This window comes from Peromyscus eremicus, chromosome 7 (assembly GCF_949786415.1).
Source record: "Peromyscus eremicus chromosome 7, PerEre_H2_v1, whole genome shotgun sequence".
In the NCBI taxonomy this organism is placed as follows: Eukaryota; Metazoa; Chordata; class Mammalia; order Rodentia; family Cricetidae; genus Peromyscus; species Peromyscus eremicus.
This window is the reverse complement of record NC_081422.1, coordinates 117,645,504-117,671,306: the sequence shown is the minus strand read 5'-3', so window position 1 is coordinate 117,671,306 and position 25,803 is coordinate 117,645,504. Positions and strand designations below refer to the sequence as shown.

At 43.8% G+C, this 25,803-nt stretch overlaps 1 protein-coding gene across 1 annotated transcript; it reads left to right on the top strand.

The window, feature by feature from the left end:
* The first annotated feature begins 159 nt into the window (after nt 1–159).
* Nucleotides 160–25,223, top strand: LOC131915593 (sodium- and chloride-dependent transporter XTRP3A). Its single transcript, XM_059269014.1, has 10 exons — nt 160–331; nt 2,346–2,437; nt 4,359–4,586; nt 7,445–7,555; nt 8,489–8,730; nt 9,734–9,896; nt 19,203–19,407; nt 20,785–20,944; nt 23,492–23,657; nt 24,254–25,223. Exons 1-10 carry the CDS (start codon nt 217–219, stop codon nt 24,401–24,403), a joined length of 1,632 nt encoding a protein of 543 aa, XP_059124997.1. The 5' UTR covers nt 160–216; the 3' UTR covers nt 24,404–25,223.
* Nucleotides 25,224–25,803: the final 580 nt, after the last annotated feature.

Genomic DNA, 25,803 nt, shown 5'->3' with positions numbered 1-25,803 from the left:
AGGTAGAAGGAACAAAGGCAGAAAAGACCTTTCCATTTTGAGTGGAAAGGTCTGAGGGGAGATGGATGGGGTAAAAAGAGGACTGGATGGGGGAGAGGTAAGGTGATAGAGGCATAGTTGCACAGAGGTAGGGGCAGGGTAAATCCCATCTCTCCATACTGACCTGATGTTCCGCTCTGGCATCCCACAGGGAGTTTCCTGGTCCCCTATATCATCATGCTCATTGTAGAGGGGATGCCACTCTTGTACCTGGAGCTGGCTGTGGGACAACGCATGCGGCAGGGCAGCATCGGTGCCTGGAGGACCATCAGCCCCTACCTCAGTGGTGTCGGTATGTGGGATCCTTCTCAGTTCCTCTGACAGAGACTCATGTGTTTCTGGGCATCACAGGTGTGCGGGTTGCTGTCCATAAGCAAGACCTGTGACTGGGTTAACTGACAGCCTAGGGAGGGCTACCATGGAACTTGGGCAGAGAGGGCCCTGAATTCTGACCCCCACATGCAGCCCCCCAAGGAAACTCCACCTCAGGGCATCTCCACTCCGGACCTCAGCTTGAGATTCTGTGAATGACTGGACACAGCTGCCTGGCACAACAGCATTCATTCAGTCCCAACCACCTACCATCTGGGGATGTACACAGCTGCCCCCTGCTTACTGTGTGCCTGATGCTGAGCATGGCCTATGACTGTGTGAGCTCATTTCATCCTCACCACACCACTTAGAGGCTTTGGGGCACCACAGTGATACCTGTATGCAGAAGCCAAGGCATCTGTACATACCAGGTGTGGTCCACTGCACCCTTCCAGAGTGACCTTCAGTCACTGTCCCCTGGCACCTCCAGGGTGTGGTTCTCCTACTTTGTAAAAGTCCAGGATCCAGGGCCATCAGTGGCCACAGATATTCTGTGCACCTTCATGCCCCAGAAAGGGGAGCAGACAGGAATGCTGAGTAATGGTTCATGAATGAAGAAGGGTCAATTTGATGTGACCTAGCACAGCTTTAGAAGAAATGTGTCAAGGGTATTAGGAGTCATCTTCAAACTGCCTCCTCACTGTGAAGAGCTATGAAGGACATCACAGAGTCTGCTGAGGCAGCAACGTATGCTGCATATTGGAAAGACAGGGGAGGCTGCCTGGCCCCTTGGCCACTGACACCCACTTACTGGCCTGAATTGCCAGTGGGGTGGAGGGAGCTGCTGCTTTGTAATGATACTGATACTGGTATAGTCTACCACGCCCAAGGTCCACAACTTAAAATAGCTCTTGTAGCAGGAATCTTAGAAGGTCTCATTAATAAAATCAAACCTGGAGCCAGGTATTGGGGTGAATGCTGGAAGATCAGAGAAGCAGAACAAGCCACAGCTACCTCGCCTCACCAGTTCCTCAGCTGATCCTGTTTCCTCAGACTGGAGGCTTCTGAGTCCTCATTCAGAATGAATCTCAGCTGAACTGCTGCTCGAAAGCCTGAATGCTTAACCAGCCAAAAGCTTCTAGTTTCTGGTCTTCACGCCTTGTGTATCTTTCCGCCTTCTACCATCACTCCCTGGGATTAAAGGCTCACTTCTTGGGATTAAAGGCATGTGTCACCATGCCTGGTTGTTTCCAATGTGGCCTTGAACTCACAGAGATTCAGAGGGATTTCTGTCTCTGGAATGCTAGGATTAAAGGCGTGTGCTACCACTGCCTAACCTCTGTTTAACATTGTGGCTGTCCTGTTCTCTGACCCCAGATAAGTTTATTAGTGTGCACAATATTTCGAGGAACACAATACCACCACAAGCTCTCCTGGTTACATGTGGGATGACAAAGTTTGGCAGTACTCCTGAGGGCCAGTGTGAGTCCACTTTAGAGCAACTTGATTGCAAACTCTCTCTTTTTCACAGTGCTACTGTGGGACCCTCATAGGTCAGACCAGGATGGAGGTAGGGGTTATCTGTCTGATTCACATCTCACACTCCAGTGACTCATCCTCCAAAAGGAACAAGCATCATGTCAGGCATGTGATTGGCACTTCTCCATAGCTCTCCTGGGTAGTTTTGGGCAAGCTCTGAGCTTCAGTTTACTCTTTGAAAGAAGGACAATACTGTTGTGAGAACTAATGGCCCATAAGTACTGAGCCCAGGACTTGACACTTAGATGTCAAAAAACTGTCATTAGTCTCCCATCTCAGATGATCAGCAGTTAGGGGTAATAATCCTTAGAAAGAGGTTGTAGTTGTATCAGGTCTATCAAAAACCTGAAGGACAAGTGTTCCTGTTTTGGGATGTCACCATAGTTCTGTCATTCCAGTGCCACTGGTTAAATCACATAATCTGATCTTTAGCATGGCCCTCTGCTTGTTCACAGGTGTTGCTAGTGTGGTGGTCTCCTTCTTCCTTGCCATGTACTACAATGTCATCAATGCCTGGGGCTTCTGGTATTTCTTCCACTCCTTCCAGGTGAGCCAACCTCTATCCAGAGCAGAAGCAAAAAGGGTAGAAGATGCAGAGCCATTCACCAAGTGGGGAGTTGGTGGAGGATGAGAACACCAGCCTGTAGGAACCCTCTAAATGAGGGGAGAGGGTGAGGTATGCCACACATCTCAAACCAAGCAGAGACATCAGAATCCACTACTCGTCACAATGTGAGCTATGCTATGCAACTCTATGTGTGTGCACATTTCTGAGGAGCAGGTCCACAGCACTCACTGGAATATCTACAGAGAGTGTCCTGAAAATATCACAAACCATTTTATGACAAACTCAGGAGAAAATCTGTGGCAAGGACTCATGGGGATGACTTCACCATTCCAGCAAGTCTGAAATGGTTATTTCTCCTCCTGTCGTGTTTCTATCTCCTCCCCTTGCCATTGCCATTTGTCCTTCCATCTTCCTGATTCTAGGCTGACCCTGAAGATCCCAAAAGTTCACCTAAAAGGAGCAATGATACTCTTTAACACTGTAGGGGCTATTTTCAATGCATTATCCAAATTCTTGTTACTGATATTCTGGAAGGGTCTAGGCATTGTGGAAAATAAATAGAAGACCCACTATTCCACACTGAGAGATGGTCTTTGTACAAAGATAAGGAATCTTCCTCTCCACCACTCATGTTCTATTTCCTCCATCTTTAGCCTTTCACTCTCAGAGACTCTAGTCCCAATGCCTCCATCTCAGCCTCTTTCCAGATGGAAAGAGCAAAGGATCTAGGAAGTACTGCTTTAATATTCATGCATTTCATACTTCACAGGTTGTTGGACTTCCCCTTACCCCTGAACTAAACCTCCTTCCAAGGTCACAGGATAATGATACAGCAGATCTTCACTCAACACTTCTATGGGGCAGGCATGTCCCTGGAACATATAAATCTGCACTCACATAGTCATACACACCACATGAGAGCTTTTGCCCAATCCCACAAGCTACAAGCTACTCTACAGGACTCTACTTCATGGGGTGGGGGTGGGGCGTCCTTCTTTAGCCAAGCAAATGTAGGGACCCTATCTTTACCTTCTGATACAGATGAAGATAGAATAGAACTGAAAATTTCTCAGTTGTTCTATTGAACCTGTTCTTACATGCCCTAGAGCTACTTCATGCAGCATGTACATTGACAGGAACATTAAAAAAAAAAAAACCCTGAGGTCCAGGTCATCTCAAGCAAAAGATCCCAGAGATCCTGGGTACAGCCAAGGTATCCTCAGGTTTGCAGCCAAATATGTGAAACAGAGTGAATTAGAGTGGCCTCAGCAGAGAGACCAGAGAATGGACTAGGTGAGGCAACTGAGTTTATGAGGGTTTCTGTTTCTTGGCTAGAACCTACTGCTGGTTTTCACCAGGCACCAATGTATCCCTCCTGTGGCCTCTCCATCCAAATAGACTCACCATTCCAAGATTCTAATTCAAGTACCTTCACTGCTTGATTTTTTGATTGTTTTTAAATTTTATTTTATTTATGTTATGTGTATGGGTGTTTTGTCTGCATGTCTGTGTACCACATGCATGTCTGGTGCCTGCAGAGGCCTGGAGAGGGTGTCAAATCCCCCAGGACTAGGGTTACAGATGGTTATGAGCCATCACATGGGTGCTGGGACTCTAACCTGGTTTCTCTGGAAAAACAACCAGGACTCTTAATTAGTGAGCTATTTCTCTAGCCCTACAACTGCTTTTGAGTAGGGACAAAAGGTAGCTACAAGGATCTGGAAAGTCTAGGCCAGGAAGCCTCTGTTCTACTGTACTCTGTTGCTTAAAGCAAGCCACGCTAGCCCATATGTACAGGACAAGGTATAAATAAAGCCTCCTGTCAAAGCCACTTCCTATTATCCTACCCAGACCTTGACCTTCCCCTTACCTTTCTGTTGATTCTCACTTCATTCCAAAGGATCCCCTGCCGTGGTCTATTTGCCCACTGAATGGTAACCGCACAGGCTATGATGAGGAGTGTGAAAAGGCTTCATCAACACAGTACTTCTGGTACAGGAAAACACTCAACATTTCACCATCCATTCAGGAGAATGGAGGAGTGCAGTGGGAGCCAGCACTGTGTCTCACCCTGGCCTGGCTGATGGTATATCTGTGCATCCTGAGAGGCACCGAATCAACTGGCAAGGTAGGCTGGGGAATGTGATGGTGATGCATCTGGGTGGGTGGATGAGTAGCACCTCAGCCCGACCTTGATCAGTGCCAGGGGCTGTCTCTTGCAGTCCAGAAGTAGAGGCTTCTTGGATCAGAAGGCATGGATGGTGTTATTGGCATGTTCCTCTACTAGCTGACAGTGAAGGTTGACAGAAGGGTTGAAGTTGTAACACTGAATCTGAAATGAGATGCCCCAGCCAGCTCCCAAACTCAGCTATACCAGGGCATTTCATGGAGTTCTTTAAACATCTGACAATTCAGTCCTTCCCCCTCAAATGCCAGAGCTATTATTCTGGGAAGGGCCCTCAACATGGACAGATGAGCCAGCTTCCAGTGACTTTATTATATGGCTGGACTTGGGGTACCATTTCAAAGTGCTTTTAGGGACTCAATGAGACCCAGAACTGTTGGATTCTTCCTTGGTTTGTTTTTTGTTTTGTTTTGTTGTTGTGCGGTTTGGGGTTTTAGTTTTTGTTTTGGCTTTTACTTTGAAAGTTTCTCCTTATGTAGATCAGGCTAGCCTGAAACTCACTATACAGCCCAACCTGGCCTCAAACTCATAGTGATCCTCCTGATTCAGCCTTCTGAGTGTTAGGATTGCAGACCACAGATGGGCCACAATACCTGGATTAGGCCTTTTATCTGCCTAAATCCTTTCTTCCTGTTGGATCCCCAGGTTTCCATTCCTCCTAGGGCTGAAATAGCTGCTGTATTTCCATCACCTGCACCTGTTTCAAGCTGGAGTGAATGCTCCATACTCAACTGCTCTGCAAAGCAAATCCATAATTGACCACATGCCCACAATGTCTTATTCTTGTAACAGCCCCTCAGAGTAGATACATGATGACACTCCCAAAAGGCTTAGATAGGTAAAGTGATCTTCCCAAGATCACAGGTAGGGACAGCAGAGTCAGGACAGAGCCCAGATTTACTCCAAGGACTTCTCATCCTATTGGTGACATGCCCCATGAATGTTTTCTTCATGTCTTTTGTGACTTAGTCACTTCCCATTTTTCTTCTGAGAATCTCACTCTCCTGATCACCTGAGCTGCCTTCTCCAGCACTGACATTTTTTTCCCATGAGGTATCAAGCTTAGAACAACTTATGTTATCAAGATATTGCATGACAACCCCAGTGCTGTGCTTTGTATGACATTTTACATTGGTTTTTAAATCCCCACAGTGGCCAGCACCTTAGCCCCAGAGCACTTTGCCTCACAGTTGAGCAGAAGAATCAGGGTGCTTTCTCAACTGAGCTCAGAACTTGCAGCATCTCCTCTGTCCCAACCTAGACCAAGCATGATCTAAAGGTGATGTCTGTACTCTTGAATATTAAAGCAGTCCTTTCCTCTCTGGGCCTCTTACAATTGTGAAATTAAGTAGAGCCTGGACATGATACCATATCAATCCTCACCATCTATTTTCTCTGCGGATGCTATGACCCCCTCCCTGACAGAAATGCCCCGGCAGTTCCATATATAGGGAAAGATGCTGCCTTTTCCTTTTCTGTTGAAATCTCTCTTATTCTCCTCTGAATTTTTACTTATTGATCAGAAGTTATTACTTATGATAGGTTAAGCTACATCACATGTCTAGCCATCCTTCCCACAAGGGAAAGGAAGGAGTCATTTTTGTGGAGACTCCAGAAACCCTGTAAAAAACATAGTCTACTGGGTGGGGGAAGGAAATTCAGAGCTTTCCGTGAGTGTCCTCTAAGTGCCCAGTGTTATGGACCTGGATCAGCCCTTCACCATATCCCTGAATTTCTTTCATGTCACTGACCGAAGGACTCTATCCATCTGTATTTCTATCTGGTCTGATATATTAGATACTTGGGTATGTTTATTAGTTCCCTAAATGTATAAGATGCCATGGTAAACACATAGCCCACATTCCGCTTAGTCTCCCTCTGACAGTCTTTGAAATTCATGAAATATGGTGCCATGCCAATGATGAAATGGAAGACTGAGCATAATTCAAACATATCAAGACATGGACCTCTAGCTGTGTTTCTTAGAAGTGGATCCAACCTAAAAGAAGATTGACAAAACAAAAACAACCTTGCCAATTTTTTTTTCTTGCTTTATCCGTGAACCTATGCATACATAGGAAGTGATTTACCCAAAATTTCCCACCCAGGCTAAGCAGACATGCACCTGAAAGTCCTTATACTTTGAGGTTTTTCAAAAGTCAGGATGACCCCAAGTCTGGGATGCCCCTGCCAAAGCAACCAAGAACACATCCTTAAATTATGATGCATATCAATAAGGAAAGAAGATTGGCTTTACCAAATAGTGACTTTTCATGAAGAATATACAAAATCCCACCAGCAATATCTATTGCATTTATTGTAGGAACTTTGTTTCATACATTGCTTTCTACCCACGGGCATGCCTAGCCAGGCTTCTCTCAGATCCCATCCTGGAAAGCCGGCTCTTCCCCCAGTCATTGAATTAATTTCCCTTTTAGAGACAACATGGATCTTGTAAGTGATTGGTCTTCCTGCTTTTCTTGGAACCCAAGAAAGCTCAGAGCCAAATTTGGCTCAAATACTGAACAGAGAGACTCACATGTTTTGTGGGCTCCTCCAGCCCTTTTTAGAGACAGAGGGGCTGGAGGAGTGTGGAAAGCAGAAATTTCATGGTAGCAACAGATATGGGTAGCAATGTTCCATACTGCCTTTCTCCAAACCACACTCAGACCCTGTGTCCTACTCAGGATCAGTGCCACCTGCAGGTGTCAGCAGCTGTGGATGCATCCTTGTGGGGATGGTTGTCTGCCCTTCCATCCCTACCTCTCCAGCAGTCTTATTCTGTTCCTGGATGCCCACAGGTGGTCTACTTCACCGCATCAATGCCTTACTGTGTACTTATTATCTACCTGGTCCGTGGCCTTACACTCCATGGAGCCACCAATGGCCTGATGTACATGTTCACACCCAAGGTATGGGCTGCAAGGGAAGGGGACTGTCCCTTTCTGGGATGCCTGGGAGGAAAGAGAAGGGGTAAGATCTGTAATCAGCAGGGCTGATATGAGCCCAAGACTGGGCCAAAGGCAATGGATATCCTGGGGGCCCAAACTTCCTCCTCAGACAGGTCATCCCAAGCCCTGTACATTCTGGAAGTTAAATCCTCTGCCCATCCCCTCCTGTTGCCCTCACTGCCCCAATGACTAATGCCTGTGCCTTCTTTCTGCTCTTCCTGCTCCAGTTCTAACCCAAAGCCCTGTCCAGACACTCCACTGAGCTAGGGACCATGGGCACCACTCCAGTCATCTCCCCTATCTATCCCCATATTTCCCTAGACCCTTTCCCTCTAGGTTGCCATGATCCTCTCTTTAACTTTTTCTTTCCAGTCACCCTAGCCCGTGTTCTTCAGTGGGAATGCTATTGCATTTCGAGTAAGGCACATTCTTTGCTTAACAAACCTTGTGGCTGGACTCAGATGACTGTAGCACCTTTCAAAATATACACCCTTGTTGCAAAACCTTAAGTATCAGTACTAGGGTCACCTCAGACTTGACTCCACATCCAGGTCACATCATCTAAATTTCTGTGCATTAAGACCAATGCAGTGCCTGGCTGGTGATTCAGAGGTTCCATGGGTTTTGGACTATTAGACTAGACAATATTCAGTTGCACTCTCCATGGGTAGGGTGCCATCGAGGGTATGAGAGGAAGATTGCTGAGTAGTTTACCTGCCAGGGAATACACTGGAGACAGTCTGGGACAGGGACCTGGACTCCAGCCCCAAGCCACCCTGACTTCCTGTATATTAGAACTAATTTCTTCTCCATCTCTGTGCCTCCACCTTCTGGGAGGGAGAGTTTGGGATTAGAGCCCAGGATTCCTCAGCCCTGTCCCTACTGGCCTTTTAGATGGAACAGCTAGCCAACCCCAAGGCCTGGATCAATGCAGCCACGCAGATCTTCTTCTCACTGGGCTTGGGGTTTGGCAGCCTGATTGCTTTTGCCAGCTACAATGAACCCTCCAACAACTGCCAGAAGCATGCCATCATTGTGTCCATCATCAACAGCTCCACCTCCATATTTGCCAGCATTGTGACCTTCTCCATCTATGGCTTCAAGGCCACCTTCAACTATGAAAACTGCTTAAACAAGTGAGTCTGAGTTGTCCCTCAGAACCTTGGGACTCAAGTGGGAAGGCAAGGCTCCAAAGCTCTGAGCTGGAAGGGTGACTGGGAAGGACTGGGTTCCCAGAAGTCAAGGGGTAGACTCAAGACTCCAGTGTTTCAGTCTGCATCTTCTCTCAGCTACATAATTGCTGCCTTTTACCGGCACTAGAAACTGATGGTCCAAAAAGTTAAGGCAGTTTAAAGTGGTCATTGCACTTAGCAGAACGGGGCTTTCAGCAAAAAATGCCAATGTCTTTGGTCCCATTCCCCATCTCAAGTGTAACCAAGACCTCTCTAGCCAAGTCTCAGAGACTACAGTTTACTGTCTTTGGCTTCCTTCAAAACAGAGGACCATCTTTCAGATGCTAAGATGTCTAATAGGGCAGTCACTTACACAAGTAGCTATCTCTAAACTAGGACTGAAAGTAATGGAAGTCAGTGTACATTCAAATAATTTAATTTGCACAGTGATATAAAATTAAGTTTAAGAATTCTAAGCCAAATGTAGTGGTGCATGCCTTTAATCTCACCATTCTGGAGGCAGAGGCAAGTGGATCTCTAAGTTTGAGAGCAGCCTGGTCTACACAACAAATTCCAGGACAGCCAAGGATGCATAGTGAGACCCTGTCTAAAAATAGATAAATATATTTAAGTGATTCTAAATTTATTTATAAATTTAGTTCCTCAATGGCATTAGCCACATTCAAATGCTGTTACCACCAATGGGTATTAATCTGGTTATGAAGTACTGAATACTTCCAGCATCCCACCCAGTCTCATCAGAGGCCACTTATCTTTTGCGAGGTAGTCTCTGTCCTCATCTCTGCTCAGATTTGAGGCTTCTGCACAGGCATCCAGAGTTGCTCTTCCTATCAACTTCCCTCACTGGGCAGGAGGGAAAAGGCTGCCCTATACCCACATTCCTCCCAGGTTTTAGAGCCAGTGGTCTTTTTAGTCATGAAGGTCAAGATGATGGTCTGCTCTGCAGGGTGATTCTGCTGCTGACCAATTCTTTTGACCTTGAGGATGGCTTTCTGACAGCCAGTAACCTGGAGGAGATGAAGGACTACCTGGCATCTACCTACCCAAGCAAGTACAGTGAAGTGTTCCCGCACATTAGAAACTGCAGCTTGGAATCAGAGTTGAACACGGTAAGAGGCCTGGAAAGGGTGGGGACTGCCTCTCTCCACACAGTTCATAATGACCTGCAAGAGCCTTCACACAGTCCATGAAGACAGGAAACTGGATTGTTTTCCCTGCAACAGTGGTATGAGAGACTGGACTCCTGCTCTTCCAGCTGCTACTAGGAATCCTTTTCATTGGAAAGCTCCCCTAGCATCTGAGTTTTCCCTCCTTTTCCTCATCTCTTTTGAAGTTTTAAAAACTTGGGAAAGGCAGAGTATAAGTTAGCATACTGTCTGAGTTAGGGTTACTATTGCTAAGATGAAACATCATCACCAAAGCAACTTGGGCAGAAAAGGGTTTATTTGGGTTACACTTTTATATTGCTATTCACCACTGAAATCAGGACAGGAATTCAAACGGTAAAAACCTGGAGGCAGGAGCTGATGCAGAGACCAAGGAGGTGTGCTGTTTTTGGCTTGTTCAACCTGCTTTTATATAGAGCCCAGCACCAACAGCCCAGGGATGGCACCACCCATAATGGGCTGGATCCTCCCCCAAAGAGCATCAAGAAAATGCCCTACAGCCAGATCTTATGGAAGCATTTCTTGACTGAGGTTCCCTCCTTTCAGATAACTCTAGCTTGTGTCAAGTTGCCATAAAACTATCCAGCACACAAACACCAATATTTCCATTTCTCAAATGAACACTGCAAAGCTTTTGTCATTTAATATGTGGATTTTTTTTATATAGAACAAAGAAACTTTTTAAGGACACAATTAAAGGTCTGAAATTAATATCAAGTTTTCCCTCCTCATTGTAGACAAAATCCTTACATTTTTGCCCATGATACATTGTTTTTAATATATATTTATCAACATAGTATTTGTCTATACTTATGATGGGCCTTACGATTTGATACAAGTATGAAACACGCAGCAACCAGATCAATGCTGTTAACATTTCTGTCTCCTCAGACATTAATGATTTTTTGATTCTTCTAGTTATTTTTAAGTATCATGGATTTTTGTAGATTAGAGTTGCCTACAGTGCTGGGCACAGCAGCAATAATTTCTGCTTCTAATTCTTGTGTTTTGGTGACTCTTGTCAAACCTCTGTCTTCACTCTCTGCCACTTTCCCTATCTTCTTTGAAATTCATTTATCAATTTCTACAAATGAATGCAAAAATGTAGTATTTGTCTATGTCTGATTTGTTTTGTTTAACATGATGCCTACACTTCTCTCTACTGACACATGACAAGATTTCATTCTTCTTATGGTTAAATAGTATTCCTTTGTGGATATATACGCACATTCTCTATATTCATTCTTCCATGGTTGTTTTCATATCCTGAATTTTTTATTGCAGTAAAGATGAGAGTGCTGCTATATCCTTGACACAATGACTTTTTTCATTTTTTTTGCAATAATATCTAATTGTGATTTTTATTTGAATTTTCTTGAAGATTAACAATGCTGACTTTTTGTTAATATATTTGCTGATTATTTGTGTCTATTTAAAAATGTTTTGGATGTATTTACTTTATTTTACATGTATGAGTATTTTGCTTGCATGTATACATGTATACTACATGTGTGTCAGGTACTCACAGAGGTAAGAAGAGGGCTATTGCCAGTGGTTATGAATTGCCGTGTGGGTGCTGGGAACTGAACCCAGGTCCTCTGCAAGAGTAGCAGGCACTCTTAACCACTGAGCAATCTCTGCAGCCTCCTTGTGTCTTTTTAAAGAAATGTCTATATAGGCCATTTATTTGTCCATTTTTAAGTTGGGCTCTTTGCTATTAAGTTGTTCGAGCTCTAAGTAAATAAAATTAAGAAAATGAGAGATATTTACAATAAAAATGTGAAATGCTTATGAAAGAAGTTCAGGATGGCACCAGGAAAGGAAAGATATTCTATGCTCATGGAATAGAAGATGTTTTAGTTAATTTTCTGTTGCTATAAAGAGACACTATGACCAAAGCAACTTACCAAATAAAGCATTTAATCGAAGGTTTGCTTACAGTTTCAAGAGTGAGTCCATGATCATCATGGCAGGAAGCATGGCAACAGGTGGGCAGTCAGGGTGCTGGAGCAGTGCCTGAGAGCTTATATCTGATCCACAGGCTGCCATGACTGCTTCTGTTTTCTGTATAAACTATCTATTACCTGCAGACACAATTTTGCACATTTCTTTTCAATATTTGTATTTTAGTCCTTTTTATTGTTGTTTCACTATTGTTTTTACTGGAGTCTCAAGCACAATTGTTTTCCTGTACTTTGAGCATGGTGAAATTCAATGTTAAGTGAACACACTGACCAGTTCTTAGATTTGCTATAAAGACTTCTGCTGACTACTTCTAGAGAAGAGGTTCCAAGACATTGGCTTATCAGTGAAGTTGTGGAATAGTTGGCTGATTTGGGTATTTTGTTTTCTGGGTGCATCATTCTAAGTCAGCCCAGGGGGAGACACAACACTTTCTTCCCGTTGTTTGTTGTTTTAGTTAGAGTTATAGTTGCTATGATGCAATACCACGACCCAAAGCAAGTAGGGAGGAAAGGGTTTATTTGGCTTACACTTCCATATTGCTGTTCATCACTGAAGGAAGTCAGGAACTCAAACAAGGTAGAATCGTGGAGGCAGGAGTTGATGCAGAGGCCATGGAGGGGTGCTGCTTACTGGCTTGTTCTCCATGTAGTATTCAGCCTGCTTTCTTGTAGAACTCAGGACCACCAGGCCAGGGATGGTCCCACCCACAATGGGCTGCATCCCCTTCTCCCCTGTCACTAGTTGAGAAAATGCCCTGCAGCTTATGGAGGCATTTTCTCAATTGAGGTCTCCTCCTTTCAGATAACCCTAGCTTGTATCAAGTTGATATACAGCTAGTCAGCACAGTTGTTCAACCCAGCTCCCTGCCTACAGGGTCTATGTCCTGACCCTCCATCCCTGCACAGCTCAGACACCAAGACCTTAACACCCAGGCTTCAAGATCTAGATCTCACTTGGACATCCGTGACACCCGTTCTAAGCTTTGACATTCAGTTCCCTTCTTTTGGTTCTGGCACTTAGTTTTTCCTCACTTATTTTTGAGATTGGCTCTATGTCCAAGAATGTTATAATAACCTATTTTTTAGACTGACTTTCCCTTGTTCCTTCCATTCTCTGTTTCTTATTTTCTTTCCTTTCTACCCTTTCTCTACTGTTTGAAATTTGGACTTTTATGTCTTCTTCCTGAAATCTCTCATTAATGTTTAACTTAACACAGCTTAATCTTAGAGAACATCTTTACTTCCCTTTCAAACAATGTAAGAATTTTAGAACACTTTCTCTAATTTTCCTGTTTTTGCTTTTTTTAAAACAGAGGAATGATATTAAAATCCTGATCTTCCCACTTCTACCTCCTGAGTGTTGGGATTACAGGTGTAGGCCAGATCTAGTTCCTCTCTTCTGTTTTGAATATGATTGTCACGCGGTTCAGGCCTTTTAAACCCATAACTTGCCAAATACTGCATACTTAGGATGCACAAAGCCCTGAATTCAGTCCTTAGCGCCTCCCCCTCACACACACATAGGATTTTATTTGTTCAATGCTCTTTCTTGCATTCCAACTGTCTTTGGGAGAGAAGAGTTAACTTTAAAATACCTTCCTGTAGGGCTGAAGAGATAGTTTGGCAGTTAGAAAAGCTTGGTGTTCTTCTAGCAGATTTCAATCTAGTGAAAAGATTTCAATCCCAGCACTCACATTGTCAAGTAGTTCAAAGTCACCTCCAGAGAATCCAGTGTTTTCTTCTGGCCTTGTGGGCACACAAACACACGTGTATATGTACACGTACGCATAACTAAATAAATCTTTTAAAAAAATATTGTCTTATAAGGCAAGTTCATTTGGTTTCTTTTTTTGGGGGTGGGGTGGGTGCGGGGTGTGTGGCTCAAGACAGGATTTCTCTGTGTAACATCCCTGACTGTCCTGGAACTTGCTTTGTAGACCAAGCTGGCCTCTGCCTCTGGAGTGATAGGATTAAAGGTGTGTGCCACCATGCCTGGCAGAGCAAGTATTAAGAACAATAAACTTTGTTAGATTTTGCTTCTATATAAACACCTGTATTTGTCCCACTTTCTTCCTTCCTTCCTTTCTTTCTTTCTTTCTTTCTTTCTTTCTTTCTTTCTTTTTTTCTTTCTTTCTTCCTTCCTTCCTTCCTTCCTTCCTTCCTTCCTTTCTTATTGTTGTTTGTTTGTTTTTCAAGACAGGGTTTCTCTGTGTATCCCTGGCTCTCCTGGAACTCACTCTGTAGACCAGGCTGTCCTCAAACTCAGATATCTGCCTTTGCCTCCCAAGCCATGCTGGGATTAAAGGTATGTGCCACCCCTACCCAGCAATATATTATCATAGTCTTTTTAAAAATTATTTTATTTTATGTGTATTTTGTCTACATGTATGTACATGCACCATGTGCATGCCCAGTGCCCATAGAAGTCAGAAAAGGGTGTCAGATCTCTGGAACCAGAGTTACAAACATGTGTAAGCCACTGTTGGTACTGGGAATTGAAACCAGGTCCTTTGGAAGAGCAGCCAGTGAGTGCACTTAACCACTGAGCCACTTCTACATCCTCTGGCCCCATTTCTTAAAGAACTTGTCCCCAGAGTAGAGTTTTGTAGGTTAACAGTGATTTTTCTCTCAATATTTTAATAATATTTGCCTTATAATTCTGGTTTCAGTTGTTACTGCTGAATTTTTCTTTTATTATTTTATTTTAAATTAATTACTAGTGTGTGTGTTTGTGTATGGATGGATGCTGAAACACTTGTGTTGAGTTCAGAGGACAACTTTGTGAAGTCAGTTCTCTCCTTCTACCTTTACATGGGTCCAGAAGTTGAATGTAAGTTCAGGCCTGCACTGCAAGTATCTTTCCTGGCTGAACTGTCTTGTCTGCCCATCTTTTATTTTTGTAAGTGAATAGTCCTTTCTCTAACTTTACTAAATATGTCCCTTTGTCTTTGGTAGCTTTGGTGAATTTAGTATGGATGTGTTTTTATGGTGTAATCCAGGCCTGAGCCTAAATAATATTAACCTGCTGGATTTATGAATACATGATTTCTTTTCAGTTTTGACAAGTTCATATATATTATTTCTTAACTGTTGCTTCTGTTTCTGTCTTTTCTCCTTGAAGATCTGCATTTAGATCTATTACTCTTTTCCCTCCTATTCCATAACTTTGTGTTTACATATTACAATCTCCATATCATCGTTTTATTTGTATGACTGGTTGGCTAGTTTTCTTTCTACTTCTTTCTATGTTATTAAAAGGGAATCTGTGGTGGTTTAATGAGAATGTTCCCCATAAGCTCATATGTTTGAATACTTGGTCCTCAGTTGGTAGAACTGTTTGGGAAGGATTAAGAGGTGTGGCCTTGTTGGAGAAGGTGTGTCACTAGGGGTGGACTTTGAGGTTTCAAAAGTCCAGGCCATTCCCAGTTAGCTCTTTCTGCTTCCTACTTGAGGATAGGGATGTAAGGTCTTAGCTGCTGCTCCAGCATCATACCTGCCTGCCTGCTGCCTGCCTGCCTGCCTGTTCCTGTGCTTCCCCCACGATGGTCATGAACTCCAACCCTCTGCAACCAGGAGCCCCAAATTAAGCACTTTGTTTTTTATAAGTTGCCTTGGTCACAGTGTTTTTGTCATGACAACAGAAAAGTAAGACAAAAGCTGGTACTAAGGAGTGAGCTATTGCTGTGACAAGCCTGACCATGCTGTTTTTTCAAGGAATATGGAAGACTTTGGGACAATGGATTAGGAAAGTTGTTGAATACTGTAAGTGGGGCTGAATGGACCATCCTAATTGGAGCATGGAGGACAGCAGTGCTGAGAACAATGTGGATTATGGATGCTCAGCTCAAGAAGTTTCAGAAGGGAACAATATTGCTGACAGTATTAGAAGCCATTCTTCTGATACTTTGGCAAAGAATGTGGATGCATTCTGCCCTTATTCTAAAAACCTGCCTGAGGCTAAATTGAAACATTTGGACCAATTTTATTGGCAGAGGAGATTTCAAAACAGCCTGATATTAACTCTTTTTTTTTAAAGATTTATTTACTTATTATGTACACAGAAGAGGGGCACCAGATCTCATTATAGATGGTTGTGAGCCACCATGTGGGTGCTGGGAATTGAACTCACGACCTCTGGAAGAGCAGTCAGTGCTCTTAACCTCTGAGCCATCTCTCCAGCCCCCCTGATATTAACTCTTTTGCATGGTTATTAGTAATCATTTTTATGTGGGGCTACAATGAAAAATAATAAACAGGGCAAAAAGAAATATAAAATTTACAGTTTGAGGAGAAAAAAAGCACCAAGAAATATAATATCTGTAGTAAAAGAAATAAGGATAGGCCTGATGTGAAATGGAATAAAGGGAGTGATGTCCTCAGGACAGATCCCACCCAGCTAATCCTACAACTTGTAAAAAGGAAATGCCTAAGGAATTTTCTGCTACTAAAAGCTAACAACAGGGAAAAATGTTATGCAAATATAATTCAAGAAGGAGAACAGGCTCCAACTCAAATGGCTGAGTATGGCAGCATTGGCCAGGTGGTTCTGGCTTTAGAGTCCTGAAGGATACAGGAGTAAAGGAGTTGTGGAATCTTCCTCTGCAGTTAAGAAAAGTCTCTGAGGCCAGGTGTATGGCAGGAAAATCCCTGTATGGAAGCCCAGAGAAGCCATACATGTAGTTATAAAAATGAAATCTGAATTTGGAGACCCCAAGATGTTGGAGATGCCAGAATCACAGGAGATACCTGCCAAGAAGAGTGGAACCAAACCAAGAGAGAAAGACATGGAAGGGAAGAGCCATCTAAGCCCGTTGACAGCAGATATAGAGCGATAGGATTTGAAGTTTACCCTGCTGGATTTCTGTCTTGCCTTGGTCCAATATTTTCTCACTATATTCTCATTCCTCCATTTTGGTAGGGAGGTAATGTATATTCTGTGCCATTGTATATTGAAAGTATGCAATTTGCTTTTTGATTTTACAAGGAGTTTTAATTAAGAAGTTGCCTTGAGTCTCTGAAGAGACTTTTGATTTTGGACTTTAAAACAATGTTCAGGCTATGAAAGACAATGGAAACTTTTAGAATTGGACTAAAGTCATTTCACATTATGATATGGCCACAAGCCTATGACAGTCAAGGAGTAGAATGTGGTGGTTTGAATGAGAATGGCCCCCATAAGCTCATATGTTTGAATAATTGGTCCCCAGTTGGTGGAGCTGTTTGGGAAGGATTAAGAGGTGTGGCCTCATTGGAGGAGGTATGTCACTGATGTGTAGCTAGAGTTTTCCTTCCTGGCCCACAGTCAGGACAAATCTCTGACACCCGCCAGTCCCACAGCTGCTCAGACCCAACCAAGTAAACACAGAGACTTATATTGCTTACAAACTGTATGGCTGTGGCAGGCTTCTTGCTAACTGTTCTTATATCTTGAATTAATCCATTTCTATAAATCTATACCTTGCCACGTGGCTTGTGGCTTACCAGCATCTTCACATGCTGCTTGTCATGGCGGCGGCTAGCAGTGTCTGTCCCACTCAGCCTTCCACTTCCCAGAATTCTCCTCTCTGTTTGTCCCGCCTATACTTCCTGCCTGGCCACTGGCCAATCAGTGTTTTATTTATACAGAACAATATCCACAGCACTGGTGATGGGCTTTTTTCAAAAGCCTAGGCCAATCTCAGTTATCTCCCTCTGCCTCATACTTGCAGAAAGGGATGTAAGCTCTCATGCTCTAATACCATGCCTGTCTGCCTGATGCCATGCTCCCCTCATGATGGTCATGGACTCCAACCCTCTGCAACCAGGAGCCCCAAATTAAACACCTTCTTTTATGTTGCCTTGGTCATGGCATTTTGTCACAACAACAGAAAAGTAAGACAGAATCTAATAGCAAGTCACTTTTATAGATCTTAATTGGCTTGATTCTGTAGTTGGAAAGCATACTGGGCAAAAAGAAGTTCAGAACGTTCTACACTCACATGTACAGGCTGTATATATAGTGTAAAAAAAAAGAAAAGAATATATAAAAAATGGAAATGAGGGGGCTAGAGAGATGGCTCAGCAATTCAGAGCACTAGCTGCTCTTCCAGAGGACCTGAATTCAATTCCATGTCGGTGCTGCCCACGTGGCAGTTCACAATTGTTTGTAACTCCAGTTCCAGAGGATATGACACACACATGTGGACATACATGTAGGCAAAACACCAACAAACATAAAATAAAATTTAAAAAAAGAAAATGGAAGTGAAGTATACAGACTGCTTAGTTGGGTAAAACTTATATTTGTTTTATTTGATACTTGTTTTAAGCAGTTGGCTGTCTGGTTTGCAGAAGCTGAGCTGAAATGATTGTCTGAGATTCAGCACTTGTTATAAAGATTGAAGTCTGTTACACATCAAGTTAGGTTACAATTCACTATGTACAAAGACACCATTAGTCCAATTTAAGTGCATCTTTAGGTCAAACTACATTCAATTGAATAGAATTTACCCTGAGACATACCTCTCTGTCCACTAATTCTCTCTTCATCAATAGCTAATCTAATATTCATATTACAGTGACCTTTTAAACCAATAGTTATGTTTATTTTTTCAAAGTTATTTATTCCAATTGTTTATGATGTGGTGCTTTCAGTGGTAGCCATGGGCAGGGAAGTGAGAACAGACCACCCCAGTAGGGAGTATTTCAACACTGACATTGTTTAGAATTGGTGGCTCCTGATAATAATAATAGTGAAATCGTTGCTTTGTAATATTTAATATTCATTTAGAATTTTCCACAAGTGTCATCATATCCTTATCTGTTCCTAAGGCTGATTGTTCCCATTGTGTTATGCCATTGAGCTTACTTACATTTTTGTATTAGTCAATACAAAATGTTTGTTGCTGTAACCAAATATGTAACAAGAAGAAACTAACAGGGTGTGGGGTGCTTATTTTGCTTCCCAGAGTGAGAGAGTGCAATCTATCATGGTGGAGAACGATTGTAGAGTTCATGACAATAGGATCATGAGGCTGAGACTCTTAACTATTGATGGACCAGGAAGCAAAAAACAGACAGGAAGTTAGGGCAGACTATAAAATCTCAAGACACTCACCCAATGACCTACTTTCCCCAGTGAGAGTTCAACTCCTAAAGTTATACACACCTCCAAAGGCACAACAGCTGTGGACATACTGTTCAAACACATGAACCTATGGAGGACATTTCACATTCAAACTATGGCATTCTACCTCTTGTTCCCTTTGACTCAGATGTGTAACTGGTGTCTTTTAATTACTCTCAGGCTGTCCAGGGCACAGGCCTGGCCTTCATTGTCTATACTGAGGCCATTAAAAACATGGAAGTGTCCCAGCTGTGGTCAGTGCTCTACTTCTTCATGCTGCTGATGCTGGGTATGGGAAGCATGCTTGGAAACACAGCGGCCATCCTTACCCCTCTGACTGACAGCAAGGTCATCTCCAGCTACCTGCCCAAGGAGGCCATTTCAGGTCAGGACACCAGGCAGTGGAGGCAGGGCTGGGGTGGATGGGGAAATGCAAGACAATCAGTGGAGGGGCTTCCTCGGGAGCCATGTGCTTCTAAGGCCAACTCCAGAAGGGCTGTAGGAGTCTAGCTGTGTTCCTGATACAGTGTGCTACTCAGCCATAGGAGCCAGACTAAGAACTCACTACAGCCTCATTTGGGTAGACTGGCCTAGGAGCTGTATGCACATGTAATGTGGACTGCAGAGACCCAATTTCAGACCCAATTTCAGAAAAGATAACAAGTACTGGGAAGCTCTGAGGAAAGGACAAAAGGTGACAACTCCCCAGCCCACACTCGAAGGTCTCCAGTCTTTGAGAGCCTACATCTGTCTTTGTTTTAATCGAAGGATAATGGTTATCAACTGTCCATTTCCTAAGGCGAGCGTATGACCTGTTCCCACACCAGAAGGAGCTCCTTCCACATATTCTCCAGGCAATAAACACCCAATAGATCAACCTGTTCTGACTTCTAATGCTACTAGTTTTTGTCTGTTCCTGAAAGTCATTGAAAAAGATAATCTGGGCTTGACATTCAAAACCTCTGCCTCTGATGGTTCTATGTCCAGGGTAGGTGAAAAAGTGCTACATCTGATTACATGTTCTGGCCATGTCCTCTTCCCCTTTCCTCAGAGCCTCTTAGCACTTGGTATCTTTTCTGGAATTGGGTCTCTGTGCTCCAGATTACATGTGCATATAGTTCCTTTCTCCTTAAGTGAGCATCTCAGGGCATTCAGTGGCTGACGCTGTGTGGTGCGGCAGTGGAAAGGGCACAGCTACTATAAAGTCAAACACATCATGGAAAGACCTAAGGAGTCAGAAGAAAACTTGGAGAGATTGGTGGTTAAAGACCAGAGCTCAAATACTGACTCTGCCGTGTTGTGCTATAGGCAGTTACTTGACATCACTAATCCTTGGCATCCTGTTATAAAAGGGATTCCTGGCTGCTACCTTGGAGGCTTAATCATGTCTGATACATGACCAGAGTCTGGCATTAGATAAGACTTGCATAAACTGTATTTTCTTCCCAAGCCAATCCTTATCTGGGCCCACACACCATATTTAAGCCTTATCCTTGGTCTACTTCCCATAATCTCTGTGGCTAAGTTGTTGGGATCTTCAGCATCCCCAGACTCTCAGCCATCATGATGTCACCCAAAGAGCAACACTTGACTGTTGTTTTTTTTCCTGCTCTGAAATCCCCTGCAGAACAGCTCCTATAGCTCATGTGGGTTTGAACCCACCCTCCAAAGCACATCTAGGGATCTATGGCACTTGTTGACATCAAATGTGGGATGAAAGCCAGGGAGACTCAAAGAGATGAACAGTGATCTTGTGTTCCAGGTCTGGTGTGTCTCATCAGCTGTGCCATTGGCATGGTGTTCACCATGGAGGCTGGGAACTATTGGTTTGACATATTCAACGACTATGCAGCCACGCTGTCCCTGCTGCTCATTGTGCTGGTGGAGACCATAGCTGTATGCTATATATATGGGCTAAAGAGGTAAGGAGACCCCAGACCCTGCCTTCTACGTGGGGCAGATAAGCTGCAGGGCCACACTCATAAGAAAACTATCTTTCCTTGGTGGGCATGCCTGTTTTAGATACCAGAATTGTCAGTTTGTTCTTTGCCCTCAGATCTCGGCTATCTCTTGCTTCCTCAGTTTGCCTGCATCCAACAGTTTCTTTCCATTTCCTGTTTTCTGTTTTGTATCGTGGCACGTTTCCCTGTTGACCCTGCTATACTCATGGCTTTCTGGGCAAGGACTCAGTCTCCATGACTAGATTCTGTAATCTTCCACCAACATCAGAACTTTTCAAGAAAGCTGACCAGAGTCCAGTTTGAAAACTCAGCCTAGGAATGTGGTCGGATTTCTACCTTGGTACCCTGGCCAACACTGGGATGTTTTTGGCCTCCCAAGTGATGGGATGTATATCTGGGACCAATATTACTGAACAAGACAGGTTTCAAGCCTGGAAATTATCATATCATTTGGGGATCTTGTAAAAACCAGACTACTACCTCTAAGAGGTTATGGTTGAGGAGATCTGGGTTGAGGTACAAGAATTCAGACATTCCTTGGTGTTCTGGGGACTACATGCTGAGACCTACTAGTATAGGATTTGATTTTCCAGTTTTCTGTCAAGCAGCAGCAGGAGCAACAAGGAACCCTTGAGAACCTAAAGCCCTCCAGTCACTCAGTCCTGCTGAGTGAGGTCGTGGAAGGGGATTCAGAGGCATACTACAGGTGCTGTTTGAATGTAATCTGGGTCAAAGAGCTATGCTGTGTCATCCCTCCCTCTTCCTTGGAGTCTTTCTGATGATCTAAACTGGTTTGGGCTTAGGTAAAACCAGCCATAACACTCTAACTGGCAGGCTGTCCATTAAGAAGCACTCCCCACTGTCTCTTGAAGAGCCAGGGTTCCATGACATACTGAAGCATCTCCAGTGACCAGCTGTTCAGTAGATAAGTTAGGTAATCAGATTGGCGGCTTTCCCCCAAGGACTCAGAGTCTTGAAAATGCTTGGGAACCTAAAAGAGGGATTATACTTTGTAGCATTCCCAAACCAACTTGGGATTTTTATCCTTTCCTCTAATCCACTCCCTCAGCTTATGACATTTTGAAGTCCTTAAAGAATGGGTAACCAATTTCTGGATTACCCAATGTGAAGAAGTATAAATGGTCACCTAAAAAAACTCCAGTTTTCAGGGAGAAAAGGACCTGGCCATGAAGTGGGTGTTTCAGAGTAGAAGAAAGTTAAAGAGTGGCCTGAACCTCAGTTCTCTGGAGTGACTGAAGAGGGGACAAAGTTATATCCCGAAAGTGGTGGCAAGTGATGGGAAGGAGGGAGAAACAAAGGGAGTCTTGCAGTTCTGCTGGTGATCCAGACCATGGCCAGGAGGAACTTTTTGCTCATTCAGGAGACGTCGCCATCTAGTGGCCTCCAGTAACAGGCTCCCCATTCTGCTGCAGCCAGCTCCCCTACCTTTCTCTATTCCAAAGTGAACAGGGGAGGAACAAGAAGCATACAGCCCTTTCTGACGTTTGTCCTGGTGTTCTCATTGCACATTCATGGTGGAGAGATAGAATCCAGCCCAGTCAGCAGTAGAAAGTAGCAGGCAGAGCTCTGCACAACCATACATGGACTCAGTAGAACAGACATGTATGAGGAGGCAGGTGGCTGAGACTGCAACTGCTGACAGTGGCATCTTATCTGGCCCCAGCCCAGGGAGCAGATTTCAAGGCCCTGGTCTGAGGCTACCTGGTCACTCAGGCTCTGAGAGCCCTCATCAAATTCCATCAGAGCCCTGGCCTCCAGCCTCTCTCCTGAAAAATAGAGAGGTTGCTTAGGTCCCTAAGTGCTGAAATGCTTTCAAACTTACACATGAGTATTGTAACCTATAGGACTGACCCATCAAAACCATGGTAAAGGAATGCTGCAGTACTGTTATGTGTAAGCAAGAGAGCTAAGAAAGAAAAAAAGAGAAAGCTAGAATATGTCCAAGATAAGAGAATACAGAGGGTGGTCTTTGGGTTTCAGCCTAGAAGCTTTGCTCTTGCTCCACTCTACCTGCTCTTCCACGCCAAGGCCAAGCCCTTCCAAGCACAAAGTGACTGCTCTGAGACCATCTCTAGGAGGCAGTAGAGAATACTTGGAACCATCACTAATGGACAGAGTAGGCAGGCAGAGAGGCAATGTCACCCTAGCCTTGTGGACTGGGAGGACTGGCATTCCCCTCCCCCATGCACCTTGATCCCACCTTCTCTGGGAACTAGCCTCTGGTCCACATCTGGGGACCTCTGAAGGCCAACACCAGGGAGGTATCCCATGACCCATTCTTTATTGGTCATCCTCCCTCAAGCAGCTTCAGCCGATTTCCCTTCACCTCAATACCTCCCCCAGGAAAGGATCGGATGGGTTCAGGGGTACATTCAAACATCATTAATAACCAGAACAGCATCTTCCTAAGGGCAGAGGGTATGCAAACTAGAGCCCCTCCCTCCAGAGCATGAATAAACCTAGGCTCTCTCCTTGTGGTCCAAACAGATTTGAAAGTGACCTTCAAGCCATGACTGGCCGTACCCTCAACTGGTACTGGAAGGCCATGTGGGCGTTTGTGAGTCCACTGCTCATCATCAGCCTCTTTGCCTTCTACCTGAGTGACTATATCCTCACAGGAACACTACAGTACCAAGCCTGGGATGCCGCTCAGGTACCTGATGTTTCTGTGGGGATGGGAAATAAGGGCAGAGCCCATGAGGTCACTTCAGAACACAGAGAACCATTATGGTGGTGTAGGAAGGTTACAGGTGATAGCATGGGAACTTCATCAAGATGTTTCACAGATGCTCAGTCTAGTACAGCAGAACTGGGCTGTGAGTTTTTAACCATGATGCATGGAGAGATTAAGAGTCACCCACAGCATCCCAGTGGATCTTTCCCTAGAAGTACTGGTTCCTCTTGTGTGCCACACTAGATATGTTTAGTGATAGTCCCTGCTAAAGGTTACATTACATTTAGGGCCTCAGAATAAGGTACTAGAAGGATTGTTTCTATGGCATTCTTCTTGGAGAGCTTCACATACAATCTTTCACATACATTTGAAAAAGTCAAAATTATCTTTCTTTATGGAATATAGAGAAATGGGCATGGTTTCTCTGAAGGCTTGCTGTGAATTGCAGGGTAAATGGAGTACCACAGTCCTCTTCTCACTGTTCAGCATCTTCCCCTTCATAGAAGCCTTAGATAAACAGTTCTCTTGGACTTGATAAGAGGGACCTTCCCCTGATTCTCAGTCTCTTCTCCCAGGGGCAGCTGGTGACCAAGGATTACCCCCCACATGCACTAGCTGTCATTGGTTTGCTGGTGGCTTCATCTACCATGTGCATCCCCCTGGTGGCCCTGGGGACTTTCATCAGGAATCGCCTCAAGATGGGAGGCTCGGCCCCAGTGGCCTAAGAATGGACCTCCCAGAGACCGAAGTCAGCCACTCTCTGTTTCACAGTTACTGCCTGCTGGTGGGAGCTCCATGGCTGGAGTGCTGGTTTGGGGGCCTCCTGAGTCTGTAAGGAGGATTAGGGAGCTTATAGAAAGAAGACTGCCTTGGGGAGGGACCACATCCTTTAGGGGGGTCCTTCATCCTTTGCCATCTAAAAGTCATACCTTGTAGCCTCCTTGTCATCAGGGTTTAAGGCCAGTACTGGAGATCATTGTTTCCTTGATTCTAGAAAGTCCTAGAATTTAAGGTAAACGGTCATTAGAAACTTGACTGTAACTCTTAGGAGCCAAACAAGCACTTCAGTTTTTTGCTTAAAAGAAAACAATATGCTAGAGAGCAATTGCTTTTCAACCAGTGTCAGAGGTTTTTGGAATACCAAAGGTGACATAGTAGAATTCTTTTCTTAAGTCACAGTGAATATGTAATTTTTGTGTTCCCTGGCTACTCTCTAAATACTACCAGGATTTAATGGCCACTAAGGGAGAGTTTTGCTGGGACTCCAAAGGAGGTCACCTTTCTCAGAATCTGAGGTTCCTCACAGTGGGCCAGGACTAACCTCTCTACAACTCTAGACTGTATAAGGAATCTGAACAGACACATCAATCCCTAGGATTTCAGTGTCAGATGCATCAATAAAGGTACAAGTAATTTTAACTTTCCTACAAACGTCACTTACAACCACCTTCATTCACCTCTACATAATAATGTTTTCTAAAATGTCTATAAATCACGCAGAGTAGTGTGTAGCTGAAAACACTCCATATTTGTGGTTGTTATTCATCCATCATGTGAATTTGTCTTTTTTCTTTTTTATCATAATAAAATGGATCAAGGTTATCTAGACTGAGAGTCCTTACTGTACTAACAATCTTTGCTCTGCTGAGCTCATGGAATTGAAGGATTTCTTTGGGTCTATCTGTGCAGACACTTTTGAAGACACTTAGACATCACTTGGAACATCAACAAGAGATGTCTTTTATTTCTCTCTCTTTTTCCCAATGGCAAGAGTAGGCACTAGAAAGGTCTTTGGTGTATATGTATTGTGGGTGGTGAAGAGAAAATTTTCTGGCTAAATGCTTGCTACATTTACAGAGGACCAAAGTTTGGTTCCCAGCATCTATTTTGGGAAGCCTACAACCTCTGATAATTCCAGTTCTGGGGAATCCAATATTCTTTTCTGTCCTTGTCTTCACCAGCATTAACATATACAGACACACACAAAACACATACACATAAATTAAAGTAATACATATATTAAATGAAAATGGTAGATAATGATGATGTCTTTCCAACAGTGAGTCTTTTAGTATAGGTCTGTAACTTACAAAAAAAAACCTTTTACTATCTTAGCTGCCATCTT